Here is a 17837-nt window from a genome sequence, read left to right as displayed (position 1 = left end):
CAGGAATCCCACTAAGCAATCACCAACTCTAAAGGTAGAGTAACTTTGGCCATCTTCATTTCCCAGTTATTGGGGAAAGAAAGGAGACCAGGGACCTAGGATCTACCCAACACAAAGCCAAAAGGTTAAAAAAGAAAATTAGTTGTTGGGACAATTATTGGTTTGTTTTTAAAACAGATACCACCTATTTTATTTAATATTCCTTTCAAACAGAGTAGCAAATTTAGTCAAAGGATGTAATTTAGGATGAAGATGTAAGCTGCTGATACGAAGTTTTTACCAAGCCGTAATTAGTTTCCCAAAGTAACTCACAAAAAGAAAAGTTAGAGAGTACAGTATCATAAAAACAAATGAAGACCTCAGATTACCAACAGAAATTTCTATGTTTATAAATGATGAAACCAAGACCCTTATTTTTATTAATAGAAATTACACCTAATCACGAATATTGCTTAACATAAGAGGTAGAGAGGAAAAATTGTTGTTAAATTTCTACTGAAAAAGGCCTATCTTTCTGTCTCTTCCTCTACCTCATTACCAATTTCATCGTTCATAAGGCAGTATCACTAAGCATGATCAGCTCTTTTAACTCTTTTCCTAATGCCATCTGTTAAGTAATTCTTATTTCACATTCACTTTTGTATTATACTTCTCTATGCTCCGACTGCCTTAACTGAAGATGTGGGTTAAACAGAAGAGTCCTTTGAATTCAGTCACAAGTGGGGATGTCTAGGACCAGAGTAGCAGGAAACAGCACAGAAACTGGACACTCAATCTGAAATGCCTAACTTACCAACATTTGAGAACAAATGTCTAAAAAAATAGAAAGAAACCCTGGAACATCCAGGTAGATATACAATGTCCTTATTTTTACAAACTCCCACTCATTCTCACTATCTCCCCACATCCAAAATCTCAAACTCTTTTCTCCACAAAGGATTGCTTCTGGCTTTAGACAGCGAGTTTACATGCAGTGTGGCATTAAGCTTTGCCCACTAGTAATCTACCTTAGAGCAATGGCAAAGTCTCAAGTCCCATATAGTTCTGTATTATAGCAAATTTCATGCCAAAGCAGGCTGGGTTGTCTGGACTCTAATTAAATTATCCCAAAATGAAACCAAATTTACATAAGGGGGCATACTTTAGTTGTCAAGACACTAAAGCAGACATCAAGAAGTCTGTTCATTATTTAAGGTTCCAAGTATCAACTTCATAACTAAAAGCAAGGCACTAAATGCATTCTCAACTACATTTCCCCATCAGTAAAAGAATAGTTGTCATTTTTAAAAAGATGAAAGCACAAAAGATAACACCTGTGGTTTAAAAATTAGAGAGAACATTTTTCTCTTTTTAAGTCTTTGCAATTATACCAAATGAGTCAATAAGGTATACCCCTATAATTTAGTTCTTTTAAGTTAGTTATGTTCTACTGGATCTGTAAATATTACAAATATTTCAATTTTTCCAGGAATTTATTTTTCCTCACTGCCCCCACCACCTTGAGCAATATTTTAGCAAATAGGTCTTAAGACCTATCGTGAAAGATGTTATTTCAAGTGAAAAATATTTCTACTCAGTTTCTTTTGTAAGAAAATTAGAGACAGGCTTCTTAAGAGAACACAAGTCTCACCAGGATGTCGATCATCGAATGGGTCTGGGTCCCCTTTACGATATTCTTCAGTTTCTTTTTCAATCAATTCAGACATCCTAGCACAAAAGAAAGACAGGGTCAACTCTATACAAGCATATAAAAAAATGTACAGCCACCTAAAGTATCAACTCAATAGTCAAGGTGTAAAATAAAGGCGCAAAGTTAGAAAAAGGGTACTTTCCTGATGAAAACAGAGATCTACACAACCATCTCATACAACTTCCACTCCCAAACTTACTCTTCTCCCCTCAGAAGCACTTCTGTCCCTCTGAAGCCAAACCTACCATAGGTCATTCTGAAAACCTTCCTTTTCTCCTCATCCCCCACAATAATTCCCATTAGCTCGACCTACTAAACATCTCCTGACTTCAATCATTCCTCTACATCTTGACCATTCCTACCCTTGTCCAGACCATCATCAAAATCAACTGCCTGGACAACTTACAACAACAGCCTTTGCGCTGCTCTCCTTGCTTCTTGCTTCCATGCTTCACCTGATAATTCATTCTCCATCTTCCAATGATTTACCACAATAACTTGAATTAAACCCAAGTACTACTATGGCTTCCAATAATCTGGATTCTGTCTGCATGTCTGACCACTTCTACTTCTCCACCCCTCTTTCATTAAGCTTCAGTCATTAAGCTTCTCTGCTCTTCAAAGAGTCCAAGTTCATAACTGCGTCAGGGCCTTTCCATGTGCCGTTACCTCAGCCTATAACACACTTCCGCCCCCACTAAGCTCTCACTACGAATTTGTATTGCCTATTCCAAAATTTCATAGAAATGGAATCCCATATACTCTTTTTATACCGGCTATTTTCACTCAGCATGTTTCGAATCACCCATGTTGTTTCATGTTGTCAATAGTTCCCTTTTATTCATGCATTCTTTTTGAAACGAGAAAAACCACTTTTTGAGTACCCAAAGCAGGACTGACAATTTAATCTGTTATAATGACAATCAAATACAAGACAATCACTCTTCCCAATATCTAGTATGCTATCCTAACTCAAACTCTCCTATATGCTTTATTTCCACAAAACCGTACTTCCTAGTCTTAAGGGTAAGCTCCCTGCAAAAATTCTTACCTACTATATGTTTTTCCCCCATCAATCCTTAAAAGTATTTCTACTTTTTCTACCTTTCCCTCTAACCTATATAAGTGCTCTTTACCACAAAGGGCAATCACACAAAATATATTTAAAATTACATAGTATAAGATCTACTAGCATCTTCAGTTGAAACTAAGCAATATAGCACCACAGAAATTAAAAACATGGATTCTGGAGCCAGATGGCCAGGGTTCAAATCTTCCACTGCATGTGACTTTGGTCAAGTTACTTAACCTCTTTGTGCCTCATCTGCAAAATGATGGTGACAGTCCCTACCTCAATGAGTTTCCTTGAAGTTTAAGTTAATACCATGTGTCTCCAAAAGTAAGACCTAGCCGGACCATCAGCTCTAATACATCTTTTGGAGCAAAAATTAATATAAGACCGGTCTTATTTTACTGTAATGAAAGACCAGGTTTTATATAATACTGGGTATAATATAATACCAGGTATAATGTAATGTAGTATAATATAACATAATACCAGGTCTAATATAATACTAGGTATAATATAATACCAGGTATAATACAATATAATATAATGTAACATAATACTGGGTCTAATATAATATAATATAACATAACATAATATCGGGTCTTATATTCATTTTTGCCCCAAAAGACGCATTAGAGCTGATGGTCCGGCCAGGTCTTATTTTCAGGGGAACAAGGTATATGTGCTCTGCCTTAAAACAAAGCCTGATTTTGACATGTGAGAGCTATTTCGGTGTTGTCACTATGAACGCTGAGAATCAAACACAAACAGAAAAACAATTTAGGGTAGCTACTGACTGGGCCGGGGCAGGAGGGAGCCTTATGAGGTGGGACTCGAGTTCTGTTAAGTTCATCTGGGTGACGGTCTTACAAGTAACAACAACAACAAAAAAAGCTATCAAGCAGAGTATTGTACAGTATATAAATTATACCTCAGTATTTTTTTAAAAAAAACAACACAGAACCTGGGTTAAGCTCACATAGCCTGGCCCAATGCCAGTCCCTTTTCACAGAATCAAGTGAAAGGCTTATAGTCATAATAAACAAAATAACATAACAATAAAGTTATAAACAGTCATACATTTTTCTTAGGAAAATTGTCAAAAAATCACACACACACAAAAATGGTCAAATGAGTAGGTAGGCCTGAAATTAATTTGCTTCTCATGCAATATCCCCAAAACACCCAAACCTGCGGACAGTTGACGGCAGGAGAAGAACCATGGAGATCCTTCAGGAAATACCCAGTGAGCTAACAGACCCACAATTTGGAGGATGGTAGGAGTTGTCCCTATCTAAAATAAACTATACTTTTAATTAATCCTACTGTCTCTTAAACTCCCTAACTTTGAACATCTTTTTAAGATCTTGCTCCATATAACTTTATTTTCCCTATCTTATATTCATCCCCCACTCTGGTGGGGACCATTTTCTCACTGCCACAAAAACATGCCTCAGTTCCTTCTCTCAATTCCTTTTTCAGTCATATTTTTCACTTTTCCTAGAAAACATTGTTTCTCTGCTTTTCATCGAGCTATATTCTACCATCATTCAAGTCCCTGTTCCAAGGAAACTACCTCTTACCGTGTTTCCCCGAAAATAAGACCGGATCTTAGATTAAGTTTTGCTCCAAAAGACACATTAGGGCTTATGTTCAGGGGATGTCCTCCTGAAAAATCATGCTAGGGCTTACTTTCCAGTTAGGTCTTATTTTCGCGGAAACATGGTATACTGGAAAGCCCACTGGAACTGGAGTTAAAACCCAGGATTTTAACCTTAGCTTTCCACTGCCTTGCTATGCAGTCTTCTGCAAGTAGCTCCGAGGATGGCTTTCTTTTAACAATAACTCACAAGGATACTTTTAGTGACAAAGAAGTTGAGGTTCAGAGACGTGTTTCACACAGTTCTGACACACAAAAGGTCCTCAAATATTTGTTGAGTACATGAAAGAAACTGACTCATTCAAGTTCTTTCCATTCTCATAACCTGTACAACATTTATGCACCATACTGTAGGGTTTAGCATTTCCTTGTATGTTATCTTGTACTAGTCTACATTGTTTCTTATCCATTAGTTGCCTCCCAGGTTAACTCCTTGAAGACAGGGCCCTGTGTTTTAGGCTTTGCATTGCTGAACATCTTAGCAGTGACAAAGATGATGGTCAAATGCAATCATAAATGTGAAACAGCCTTGAAAATAATACATTTGAGTATTTTCAGTATATGTTCTCAATAAATATTTTGAGCAATTAAGTGAACCCACCACTAACATTATCATCCCCATTTATGACTCTCTTTTCAGTTACATCGATAATCCACATGTTAACTGCACGATACTTAGATTCTTTAATTCACTGCAGCTGCACTTCAGGTATCTTGTGATCAGTTCTTAATGTCCAATGCCTCTACAAATTAAAACCCACTTGCCACCAGTTAGCAACAATTTTGTACTTAAAAAAACTGTACTTTCACATGTTCCCCATGTTATCAAGACAAAAGCATTTATCCCTATTTAAACCTTCATAAGAGCACAGTTCTCTGTATCTCTAAAGAACAGCTCATTGCATAAACAAAAAGCTTTTTTCACTAGGATTTCAAAGGTTAGATGTTAAAGTTTCCCATGTTCCAGTGAACTCCAGCCTAGAAAATACGTAAGCATACCCCCTCCCCAGCCTTTATTTTTTATTTTCTCTCCTCCTTAATTAACATATTCATTCAATAAACTTATGTCCCACACAATTACTACTTCTATGTACCAGGCAGCGGACAATTCATTGTCTATGGAGATTACCAATAGAAAGGTATAGCACCTGCCTTCAAAAAGCTCACAATTTAGTGAGGAGACACGTAAAAACGTAACTATAGTACAATATGGTAAGAGTTAAAATGGGAGGAAATTATTACATATATATGATATTTATATATTTATATATGTGACAAGTATTTTTTTTAAAATGTTTTTAAGGCATGCCCAAACCTCCCTAAGGACATCAAAGTCAGAGAAGGTTTTACAGACATGATTCTTGAACTGTTTCTTGAAGGGACTAGACCTTACCAAGGAGACATACTAAGAAAAAGCATTTCAGGCCAAAGACACAGCAAATGTAAAGGCACACAGACATGAGAAAATATGGTACCATTCTTCACTGAAAGAGATCAACATTATGAGGCAGAAAAAGGAGGCGGGGGCCAAATCATAAATAGCCTCATAAGCCACTCTCCCTTTTATTCCGTAGGAAAAAGGGAGCCAGGGAAGAGTCGTGGCCAGAGGCTTTGGAGCTACCCATAACTCCAAAGGAAAACAAGTATATCCCAAAACAAAATAATGACAGTCAGATTTGTGTATGAGAAGGATGAATCTTGCAGCAAAGGGGAGGCTGTCTCAGGAGGAGTAAACTGGAGACAGAGGGATAATGCACACTGGCCAATGGACCAATCCAGAAACACCCGACACCTAATGAAGGAAGCAGTAGTTGGGATGGGGAAGAGGAAGCAGCAGAATCCTCAGGCCTGGTGACTAAATTGTGCTGGGAGAATTCACTAGGGAGGATGGTTTTCAGTTTAAAACCATTTACACCATGGCAAGGAATACAAAAGCACAGCTGTGAATAAGGAGGGAGGGAGGATGAATACAATGAGCTCTGTTTTGGACACGGTATATTTCAGATGTCTGTGAAATATCCAGGTAAAGATGTGTAAAACAAACAGCTGAGAAATGCATCTGAAATTTTAAAACAGAGAAGTCTGAAGTAGAAATATAAATTTGAAAGTTAACAAAGAATATTGTTTTAAGCCATGGACAGGGATGAAAACTAGGTATTAATAGAATATTTAAAGTGAAGAGAGAAGAGAACCACTAACAAAACCCTGGGATGAAACCACAGGCAGGGAAAAAATTCTACGGAGGAGAATGAGGACAAAGGGCCTGAGAGGCAAGGTAGGAAATCTAAAGAGCTTCTAGTAGTAAAGACTAGTTCTAAAAGGGAAAAAAATGGATTTAGAATTCACAAGGAAGGTGAAATGTTCCTATACTGTTCTCCAAGTTTTCCTTCTTTTAAAACTAATTTTTAAAAAAGCTTAATTGTTCATACCTGGTGAGGATCGGTACCATGTCCTGCCCACTGCCATGTTCCTTTTCCCACTGCTCCAGCAGGGTAGTGAGCTCAGCTTTGGAGTCCACATGTACCGCTACTGTAGTCATGGCTTGGCCTAAGGAAGCAAAACAAAACAAAACAAAACAAAGTAACACTAAGTGAAGACAGACAAGAAAACCTGACATATTTACTACAAAAAGAAAAGTGAGGAGGGAAAAGAAGAGGGGTGAGTAAGCATAGGAAATAATTAAAAGCAAGGAAACTTTAACCCTTGGCCCTTTAGATAATTTTATTTGTGGTACAGTGCGAAACCTGAGATTGGAAGCCTGGATACTCATTAAAACATGATGAACAAGCCCTGTCACCTCTCTCAAACTCAGTTTATTCAATGCCAAATGAGACAAGGAACCGACTGAAATCATGATTCTTAAACTTTCTAGGATCAGGAACCCCTTTGAGAATCAGACAAAAGCTACCTCAAAAATGAATATACCGATACACCATACATAGAATAAGGTACAGAAGGACAAAGAGCTTAGACGGGCTTTAGAGGAGCCACATGAGAAATAGACATAGGGAAGAGAAGTTTATAAGGGGCTCCAAACAGGATAAATGAGACCCAAATGTTTAGATGGTTGATAGATCAACTTCTTTGCCAAAGTAGTTTTAGGATCAAAATGTCATACTTTGCCATGCAAAATGTGTATTTTCACTGAAATAGCTAATGTTCTATAAAAAGTTTCACACCAGAAAAGGATTACTAGCTCATCTAGAATTATTGTTCACACTTCTAAAAATTATCTACCATAAGACCAAAAGAAGTATGCAAAAGATGACATCGACTACCTAAAATGTGAACATTTGTTTTAATAGAGGCAATTCTAATAGTCATGATTCATGTCCCCTGGGCTACCCACAACTCCAAAGGAGAACAAATATTTCCAAAAACAAAAAAAATTAAATTAAAAGGCTTCTTTTCTGCAGAAAAGAATCCATATTTTCAGACTTTCTAATCAAAATTACAAAAAGGAAATTCTGCAGGTGTGACTGACAAATATGGATTTCTGACCTTAAGAAAACCCAGGCACCCCCAATAAACTTTAATTTAAAAAAAAAAGAAAGAAAACCCACGCTGTATTTTTTACTGTGACCACTAACTATACATGCATTTTTTAAAATAAATTTCTTACTTTGAATAATTTTAGATTTCCAAAAAGTTGCAAAGATAGTGGAATTCCCATACACTCCTCACTCAGTTCAGTTTCCCCTAATGTTACCACACTATTATATAGTGGTACAGGCCAAAATTAATACACCCAACATTGTTACATGATGAACAAACACCAGATGTGATTCAAATTTCACCAGTTTTTCTATTCATGTCCTTTTTCTGTTCCAAGATTTCATCCAGGACACTACATTGCATTTAGTTGTCATATTTCCCTAGTGTCCTGTGGTCTATGAGTTTTTGAGTCTTTCCTTGTTTTTCACAACCTTGACAATCTTGAGAAGTACTAGCCAGGGAGTAGGGTGGAGAAATAATTTAACCAAACATTTACAGACGAATTAACATTAATCCTCAAATTCTTCCAAAAAAATAGAAGAGGAGGGACACTTCCTAATTTATTCCACGAAGTCAGCATTACCCCCATACCAAAGCCAGATAAAACATCACAAGAAAACTAAAGACCAATATACTTCATGAATGTAGATGCAAAATTCCTCAACAAAATACTAGCAAGCTGAATACAGCAGCATATAAAGAATTATATATCATGACCAAGTGGGATTTATTCTAGCAATGCAAGGGGAAGAGGTCTCAATGCACAAAAATCAATTAATGTAACACACCCACATTAACAGAATAAAGGGGGAAATGATCATCTGCTTGATACAGAAAACACATGACAAAATCCAACATCTTTTTGCGATGAAAATACTCAAAACTGGGAACAGAAGAGAACTTCCTCAACGTGGTAAAGGGCATTTAAAAAAAAGAAAAGAAAAAAAAAACCCTACAACTAACATTATACTCAATGATGAAAGACTGAAAGCTTTCCCCCTAAAATGAAAAACAAGACAAGGATGCCCACTTTCACCACTTATATTAAACAATGTACTGAAGTTCTAACCAAAGCAATTAGTCAAGAAAAAGAAATAAAGGCATCCAAGTTGGAAAGGAAAAGGTAAAATTATCTTTATTTAGAGATGACATAATCCTACATACAGGAAGTCCTAAGGAATTCACCAAAAAGAAACTGAGTTAATAAATTAGCAAAGCTATACAGAGTACAAGACGAACAAACAAAAATTAGTCGTACTGCTATACACATACACACTAGCAATGAACAATAACAAATGTGAAATTAAAAAAAAACAATTTCATTTATAATAGCACCAAAAAGAATAAATTATGAAAAAAAATTTTAACCCAAAAAGGCACAAGACTTATACACTGAAAACTACAAAATATTGCTGGAATAAATTAGAGAAGGCCTACATAAATGGAAAGACATCCTGTGTTCATGGATTAGAAGACTTAATATTGTTAACATAGCAATACTCGCCAAAGTGGCCAACAGTCAGTGCAATCCCTATTAAAATCCTAATAACCTTTTTTGCAAAAATGGCAATGTCGATCCTAAAATTCATATCCAATTGCAAGGGACCCTAAATAATCAAAATAATCTTGAAGAAGTTGGAGAATTCACATTTCTGATTTCAAAACTTGCTACAAAGCTACAGTAATCAAAACAATGTGGTACTAGAAAGATACATACTGATACAATAGAATTGAGAGTCCCGAAATAAAATCTCACATTTATGGTCAATTGATTTTCTCCAAGTGTGTCAAGACCATTAATAGGGAAAGAATGTATTGAAAGACCATTAGACTATTAGCAGAAAGACTGCTGAGGCAACTGGATACCCACATGCAAAGGAATGAAGTTAGATCCTTGCCTCACACCAAATACAAATTAACTCAAAATGGATCCAAGACCTAAATGTAAGAATAAACTATAAAACTCTTTAGAGGTAAACATAAGGGAAAATCTTAGTGATCTTGAAATTGGCAAGGGATTTTTATTTATGACAACAAAAGCATAAGCAACACAAGAACAAATGAATTGGGCTTCAAATTTTTAAATTTTTGTGCATCAAAGGACATTTAAGAAAGTGAAAAGACAACCCAAAGAATGGGAGAATATTTGCAAATCGTATTTGATAAGGATCTAGTACCCATAATACACAGATAATTCCTATAACAACAAAAAAACCTGACTTGAAAATGGGCAAAGTATTTGAACAGACATCTCTCCAAAGATATACAAATGGCCAACAAGCACATGAAAGATGCTTAACCTCATTAGTGAAATGAAAATCAAAACCACAACAAGATACCACTCACACCTATTAGGATGACTAAACACAAAAAATCAGGAAATAACAAGCATTGGCAAGGAGATGAGAAATTGGAACGTACGCTGCAAATGAGAATGTAAAATGGTACAGCAAGTATGGGAAACAGTTTGGTGGTTCTTCAAAAAGGTTTTTTAAAAACCTTTAAACATAGAATTACTATATGACCCAGCAATTCTGCTTCAACATATATACCCAAGAGAGTTGAAAGCAGATACTTAAACAAATACTTGTACACAAATGTTCAAAGTGGCATAGTCACAATAGCTAAAAGGTGAAACAACCCCAAATGTCCACCAATGAGTGAAAGGATAAACCAAATGTGGTTATATTCACTCAATTCAATATTATTCAGCTATAGAAAAGAATGAAGTACCAATACGTTACAGCAGTGGATGAACCTTAAAAATATGCTAGGTGAAATAAGCCAGACACAAAAGGTCACACGTTGTATGATTCTATTTATAATGAAATGCCCAGAATAGATAAATCCATATACAGAAAGCTGCCTGGTGGTTGCCAAGGACTTGGGGGAGGAGGAAATAGGAAATGATTCCTTAATGGGTATGGGGTTTCCTTTTGGGGTGATGAAAATGAAACTAAAAGCAATGATGGTTGCGCAACATTGTTAATCTACTAAATACCACTGAACTGTACAATTTAAAAGTTAATGATTAATTTACAGTATTTGAATTTTATAATTTTTTAATGAAGAAACTAAAATTCCAGGAGGGAATGTCTTTTGGAAAACTTAAGCAATCAGTCTAGTGAAGTCCATGAAGCAAAGTTTAAAGAAAATACTACTTCTAATAAAGGTCAATTCATAGGCATTAAAATACTAAAATTTTACAGTTCAATTCAGACATACACTTCTGTTACCATTTTCAAAATTTCTGATTTATTATACCTGAGAATATTTATAACTTTGGGAATAATCACTTGCCCAGGAAAAATACAAACTTAAAATTGACTAAAATAGGGGCTGGCCTGGTGGTTCAGGCGGTTAGAGCTCCATGCTCCTAACTCCGGAGGCTGCCGGTTCGATTCCCACATGGGCCAGTGGGCTCTCAACCACAAGGTGGCCAGTTCAATTCCTCGAGTCCCGCGAGGGATGGTGGGCTGTGTCCCCTGCAACTAGCAACGACAACTGGAGCTGAGCTGCGCCCTCCACAACTAAGACTGAAAGGACAACAACTTGAAGCTGAACGGCACCCTCCACAACTAAGATTGAAAGGACAACAACTTGACTTGGAAAAAAGGCCTGGAAGTACCCACTGTTCCCCAATAAAGTCCTGTTCCCCTTCCCCAATCAATGAGAATTCATTTCACTATCATTGAAAGACTATTAATCTAAAAGGTGCAGTCGTCGTGTTATGCACAAGACAGTGAAGGTACATTACTCAACTCACCACATTCTAAATGTTCTTTAAGTGGCAGGAGAATTTATCACCTGTCCAATAGTGACACAACAGTTACCAACTAGTGACTATTAGTACGGGACATTTAACTAATTCACTTAAGCTTTTCTGAATTTTCACAACCATCCTTCCCTTTTCTACAGATGAGGAAATGGGCTCAGAGGCCATGGTGGAAAAGGGCTTCAAGCATCCATCTGCCAACTCTACGGACATACCTGTGAGATTCTGATCAAGTTATTTAACTTTTCCAAATCTCAGTTTCCTTATCTGTAAAATGGAAATGGTTGTTGTGAGGGTTAAATGATAACACTGTCCATACAATGGAATAATATAAAGCCCTACAAAACATCCGTAGAATGTTCTTATCCTTAAAGGACGGCTGCCAAAGCATTTAGGGGTAATGTGTCTGCAACTTATTTTCACATGGCTCCAGAAAACATATACCACACCTATAGAGAGAAAATATGGCAAAATATTAACAACTGTTGACTCTGGATGGATAAACAAGTGTTTGTTTTCCTATTCTTTCAACGTTTTAATATGTTTGAAAATTTTCATAATAAAAAGTTGGAAAAAATTAAGAAGCATGTCCTTTCCTACTTTGACCAACTCTAGATCAATATATTGTTAAGTGAGAAATGTGTGTCCATTTGTGTGTCCCTCAAATAAGATATCCCTGAAAGAATACACAAGAAATGGAGACTATCTATTACTTTTGTGGCAGGTACTATATTTTGTATAATGCACACTTTTTTGCCCAAATTTGTGAGGGAAAAATAAGGATGCACATTATACATGGGTAGTACTAATTCCGTATCTATATAAATGCTTTTAATTCTTTTATTTATGCTTATGAGTTAAAAGTTAACTCTAGAAATCAATAATGATACCCGTATGCAAAATAATACCCTGGAATATGATGATTGGTTTTACTGAACTTACAATGAACTTGCAACAACGAACTTGCAACAATGAAGAGTTCTTGGCCTTCTATGATGTGTAAACATCATAAATTTGTTACCAGTACATAAAATTTCTCGTACCTTGTACCTGTTCTTGTGTTTTGCAATTATTTGTTACATAAAATTTCTTCTACCGTAACATGTTAAAAAAATAAATGCTAAAATTCCTTTATAATACAAAAAAATACCTAAATGTAAATAAATAAAAATTTAAACAAGAGAGTTTTTTTCCCCTAAAAGTTTGGGCCAAAAATGTGGGTGCACATTATACACGGGAGCACATTATACAAGGCAAAATATGGTAACTGATTTTCTAAGGGATAAAGGTAGGAGATTTTTCATCATCCATTATCATCCTAGCTCTACCATTTTTCAACTATTTTGTAACCTTTTGTAACTTTTTAATTAAACCATAAAATCTGTCCTCTTCTAACACAGAGTACTGAACAGCCTATTCCGCAGAAATTGCCCCGAAGCCTAAAATGAAGTCCAGGTTGAGGAAAGTTCCCTTAAGGTTACAATCCTGAAACAAGTGTTTGAAAGCATTCTTCTTCATTTAAAAACAAAACAAACACACAAAACTGGAAAAAAATCCAGGTTTGGAGCATCAAGTAAAATTTACCCAGTAAGGGCCAGCCAGGTGGCTCAGGTGGTTGGAGCGCCATGCTCCTGACGCGAAGGTTGCTGGTTCGACTCCCACATGGGGCAGTGAGCTGCGCCCTCTACAGCTAAGATTGTGAACAACAGCTCTCCCTGAAGCTGGACTGCCATGAGCAGCCGGAGGTCGGCGGTAGCTGCTGTGTTATGCCAGGAATGGCTGGTGGCCAGTATGAGTGGTGGCCATCCTGAGCGGCCACCAGCATGGGCCAGGGAGCTGCGTCCTACACACTAGACTAAGAAACAACAGCTTGAACCGGAGTGGGGTGGGGGAGGCAGAAGAAGGGGGGGAAATTTACCCAATAATTAGTATAAAATGAGATCATATATAACAATTTTCTATTACTGCCTATGACCACTTCCTTTACAAAAAAGAGACATAATTGGTTAAAAACCAACTTCAATCACTTCAAGCTAACATGTGGTTCATTCCACCAGATTCCTCCTCAATTAAAAGTAACAACCGTACAAGTAAAACAGCAAAAAACTACACTCAGCAACTACTCAAGAGATTTTGAGCACACGATTTCCTTTCCATTCCCCAAATTCTGTATTACCTCCTTAACATCAAAAACTATATCGCCTGCTGAAAATGGATAATGAATAACTGCTATATACAAAACCCAAACCTTGAAAGCATCAAGCAGAAAAACACAAATCAATTCCTAAAGACTCTAAATATAAACTTACATAAATCTTAAAGGTAAACTCCAGTAAACTGGAAAATTACAGGATGACACGCCAATGAACCTCTCACTCTACATTAACAAAGCGTTTAGAACAGGAAGATGCTACTAATATAAATTATTAAAGCATCTTATTAAAACATGCAGACTAATTAAAAGGCTCCATTGAAAACACACGGTGGAAAAACTGAGGCCAAAGTGATGTGGAAAGGGATGAGCTATTTGGGACTCAAAAAGTACTACTCCAGATGCTCCAAAAAAACTACCACTTCAACAAATGCGAAACTCGAGCGCTTTTGTTTTTCTGCCCTAAGAGAAAGCCGTCTAGCAAGAGAAGAGGGATTGAGAAAACGCCTCTGACATCCCAGTTTGAAACGACTATAACCGCAGAGACAGGCTCCCGGGAAGCTTGGCGGGCACTCCGAGGTTTGGCTCCACGCTGCAGGAACCACACACCTCTGTCCACCCCGCCCCTCCACCACGGGGGTGGGAGGAGTGCCCGGAAAGCTCCGCCCTTCGCCTGGTCCGAGAGCCAGGCGGGTGCAGGCGGAGGTAGCACGAGGCCGAGGGAGGCGAAAGCCCGCCCAGGTGACTGGAGCTGGAGGCGGAGACAGTCTGGGAAGGGGGCCGCCGTAGGGCAGAAAGACGGAGCCCCCCAGCCCGTACAGAACGGAGACTGGGAAGAAAAAATGCACCAAGGGGACGAAGAGGAGCCCCTCCTACAGGTAGGGGCGGGCACACCCCTGCCCCCCATTCCGGGCGGAAGAGTTACTCTCGGGAAGCTTCTTTTGCGGACTGGAGGAAGAACGTGGAGGCCCCGCCCCCGAGCCAAGAATCTGGAGGAGGAAAAGCCCTGTCAGGCCTCCGGCCCAGCCTCCCTGGCGGCCCGGCCCGCCCCCTCCCCGCCGGCGGCCCAGGCAGGTGCCGCCCCTCCCCCAGCCCGGCGCCCACTCTCCCGCCTGCGGGGCCACGCGCTCTGTCTCCTCGCGCCCCTCCCAGAGAGCCATCTTCCTCCCGGCCCCACTCACCTTCCCGGGCGGCTCCGCCGCTCCCCCCTGACCCCGCCAGCGGCCACAGTTCACACACACCGCCTCAGGTCCTGCACTCACTCTCCCTCACTCACACACAGCGCGACCACGGGTCCAGAGCGGCCCACATATTATGCGTCACTCGCATGTTACGTGCCCCGCGCGCGCGTCCCCCGATTTGGCGCGAGGCTCGCTAGCCGGAGGCGGGAGGAGAACGCCAGCGCGAGCGGAGGACGAGCCCCAGAGCCGCCTGGGAAATGAAGTTCCGCTTCTAGGGGCGGGGACCACCAGTCCTAATTGGAGCAGGAGCACATCGTCCCCGCGCGTTGACTTCTGGTATTTGTAGGTTTTTAGGATTAACGCGAACTGACGTTTACTCATTGGCTGTTTCCGAAGGCGGAAGCGAAAAGTGAGGAACCAGACTCCTTCCAAGCCAAGGCTATGAGTGCTGGATCCCTTCTCAGTACCTTATTATGCCCCGTATGACAGCGGAAAGCCTTCGTTTCATTCTCCCATTGCTCCATTGTTACTAGAACATACCAGGATCTAAGACATTTCCCACAAGCATCTCAGAAAGCACAGCACTCATTAAACAGAAGTCTAGTTTTTCTTTCTCTTTCCGTTCAAGACCTGGTCTGTAGGATCAATAAATATTTATCCTAGGTATTACATGTGAGGCAGAGAAAAGGAAAAAAATCAAAAGGCCATAAGTTAAGGCAGGGCTGACCTCAGAGGTCATCTAATTTAAATCCTTTATTTTGGGAGGCTCAGAGAGAGTAAGTGACTTGCCTAACATCACACAACCAATTAGCAGTAGAACTAGAATGACTCCTAACTGACTCAGGGATCCCTTTGTGGGGACATGAAAGATAAACGTGGACAGCTGAGCAGAATCTCTTCCTAACAAGACCCTCCCCAGACTATCTCTCTGGGAAACCTAAGCAAGTTTCTGTGCATTTCTATGGAGTCCTCAGAGCCAACACTTTCACATGGGGAACACGGGACACAGCAAACTTGCTGCCATGGTCAGGTCCTACAGCTAGTCAGAAGCTAGTGAAAGCCTGAATGCTAGGTCTCCATTCCTGATTGGACCCCATTCCTCTCTTCCCAGAAAAACGATACCTCCCTCCTTCACTTAAGTGTGTAACTTGGAGCAGCTGTTCAGGCACAAAATCCTAGAATGTGGGGTGGCAGTGCCGCAGACATGTCACTTCTCTGCAACCCTTTCACCTGCCATGACAGAGCTCTCTTCTCTGCTTCTGGACTTTTGCCTGTATCAATAATGGCCACTATCATTTCCTTTGACGTTACAGCAGGCTCAGTTCTGAGCCAAGTGTTTTACCTACACTTTTTCATATAACGCTCACTATCACCCCACAGGGTAGATTACAGTCAGCGACCTATACAGAAGAGAAATCTGAGCATAGAGAGGTGGTCCAAGGGGTGGGTCCCATTTGTAGGTCCAGAGGCCGGACGCCTAACTTTGCTGTGCCTGTCCTCTATCACTCCTTCAGCTGACTTTCCTGTCATGCCTCCTTAGGCCATGATCCCAAAATGCATAAGGATGGAGTGTTCAAGCCCACTGCCTAGGGTCCTGAAAGGCAGAGTCCTTGTGGGAACCCCTGGTCCAGTTCACGTGTTCCTGGCACAGCCTCAGTCTGACACCAGATGGCACTGCTTCCCTTCAAAAACCCAGTCTGGGGCCCTGCGTCTGTAATGGGAGTGAGGGAGTTTGGAGAAACCAGGGCCCCGGAGGCTGGGGAAGGAAGGGCCTGTCTGGGAGCTGCTCCCTCCAGAATCTCTGCTCAGTAACATCTGCAGCCCCTCCAGCCTGCCAACACAAACACACACACACAGCCACACATACACACACACACACACACACACACACACACACACAGCCACACACCTGCAGGCAGTCCCAGACCCCCACTCCGGGAAGGGGAAAGGACAGCCCCCAGGTTTTCTGGGCTGCACACACATTCCAAGCATGCTCGCTGACACGTTTCACAGGGTGGGCATTTTCACATTGAAGTCCACACAAGCACAAAGCTACGGCAACTCCAGACCCACCTGCCGGGCTCGGTCTGGCACATTGCTTCTGAATCATTGGCAAGAGATTCCTTGGCCTCTTTGAAAGAACATCTCTGGACCCTGGACCCTCGCCTCTCCCCACCCCGGTCTGCCTGTGCACCTCCCCATGTGTGCCTCAGAAAGAAGCAGACACCATCCAAAAGGGCAAGGAGTGGTGTCTGCAGGGCTGCCCCGTGACAGAGAAAGGGCAAGAGCAGTCCAGCCCTGGTCCCAGCACCAAGGGCTACAGACTCAGGTGTGCTCCACCTGCCTGCAAGTAAGGGCGTGCACGGGGGTGGGAGTACCCATGCCATGGGTAGGAAAGTCAATAGCCCCAAACCCTCTGGGCCTCGGGGTGCTCCTCCCCTCTGCCCTCCTCCCTGTCACCTTTCCACCACCCCTTCCCTCCCACCACCTACTTCCAGGCTCCCCAGCCCATCCCCATCCTGGTGCCACCACGACCCCTGTACCTCCTCCTGCAACTCCCTGGGGCCAGGAGGCAAGGCCAGCTGTTCCACATCCACTCTCACTGTGCTGGTGGCTGAACAAGATTGCTGCTACAAGTGTCCAGGAGTCACAGGAGCCACCAACGGGCTGCCAGGCCATGGAGACCCTGGCCTAGACAAAGAGGGAATTCTAATCATTCACTCAGGGCCCTCTCCATGCCCAGGAGCCCCTATGCCTCCTAGACAAAAATGGAACACTATTCCTATTGCTCAATATGTATGCAAAGCAACCACTC

The 17837-nt window shown here is 40.6% G+C and overlaps 1 protein-coding gene across 2 annotated transcripts in view; it reads right to left on the bottom strand.

The window, feature by feature from the left end:
• The window catches only part of DCAF1 (DDB1 and CUL4 associated factor 1), a 75212-nt gene extending 59961 nt beyond the window's left edge, over positions 1-15251 (bottom strand). Inside the window, exons 1-3 of one of the 2 annotated variants that reach the window (XM_033133141.1) lie at positions 15023-15251; positions 6849-6966; positions 1631-1707 (exon numbers count right to left, since the gene is read on the bottom strand). In XM_033133141.1, coding sequence (XP_032989032.1) covers positions 1631-1707; positions 6849-6958 — 187 coding nt within the window. In that variant the 5' untranslated portion in view covers positions 6959-6966; positions 15023-15251. The remainder of the gene's footprint in view (positions 1-1630; positions 1708-6848; positions 6967-15022) is intronic. The other variant, XM_033133142.1, reaches the window with a different exon arrangement.
• Between the last annotated feature and the right edge of the window lie 2586 nt (positions 15252-17837).

This window comes from Rhinolophus ferrumequinum, chromosome 17 (assembly GCF_004115265.2).
Source record: "Rhinolophus ferrumequinum isolate MPI-CBG mRhiFer1 chromosome 17, mRhiFer1_v1.p, whole genome shotgun sequence".
Classification (NCBI taxonomy): Eukaryota; Metazoa; Chordata; class Mammalia; order Chiroptera; family Rhinolophidae; genus Rhinolophus; species Rhinolophus ferrumequinum.
The sequence above is the reverse complement of the archived record's forward strand: the minus strand, read 5'-3'. Positions and strand labels throughout refer to the sequence as shown.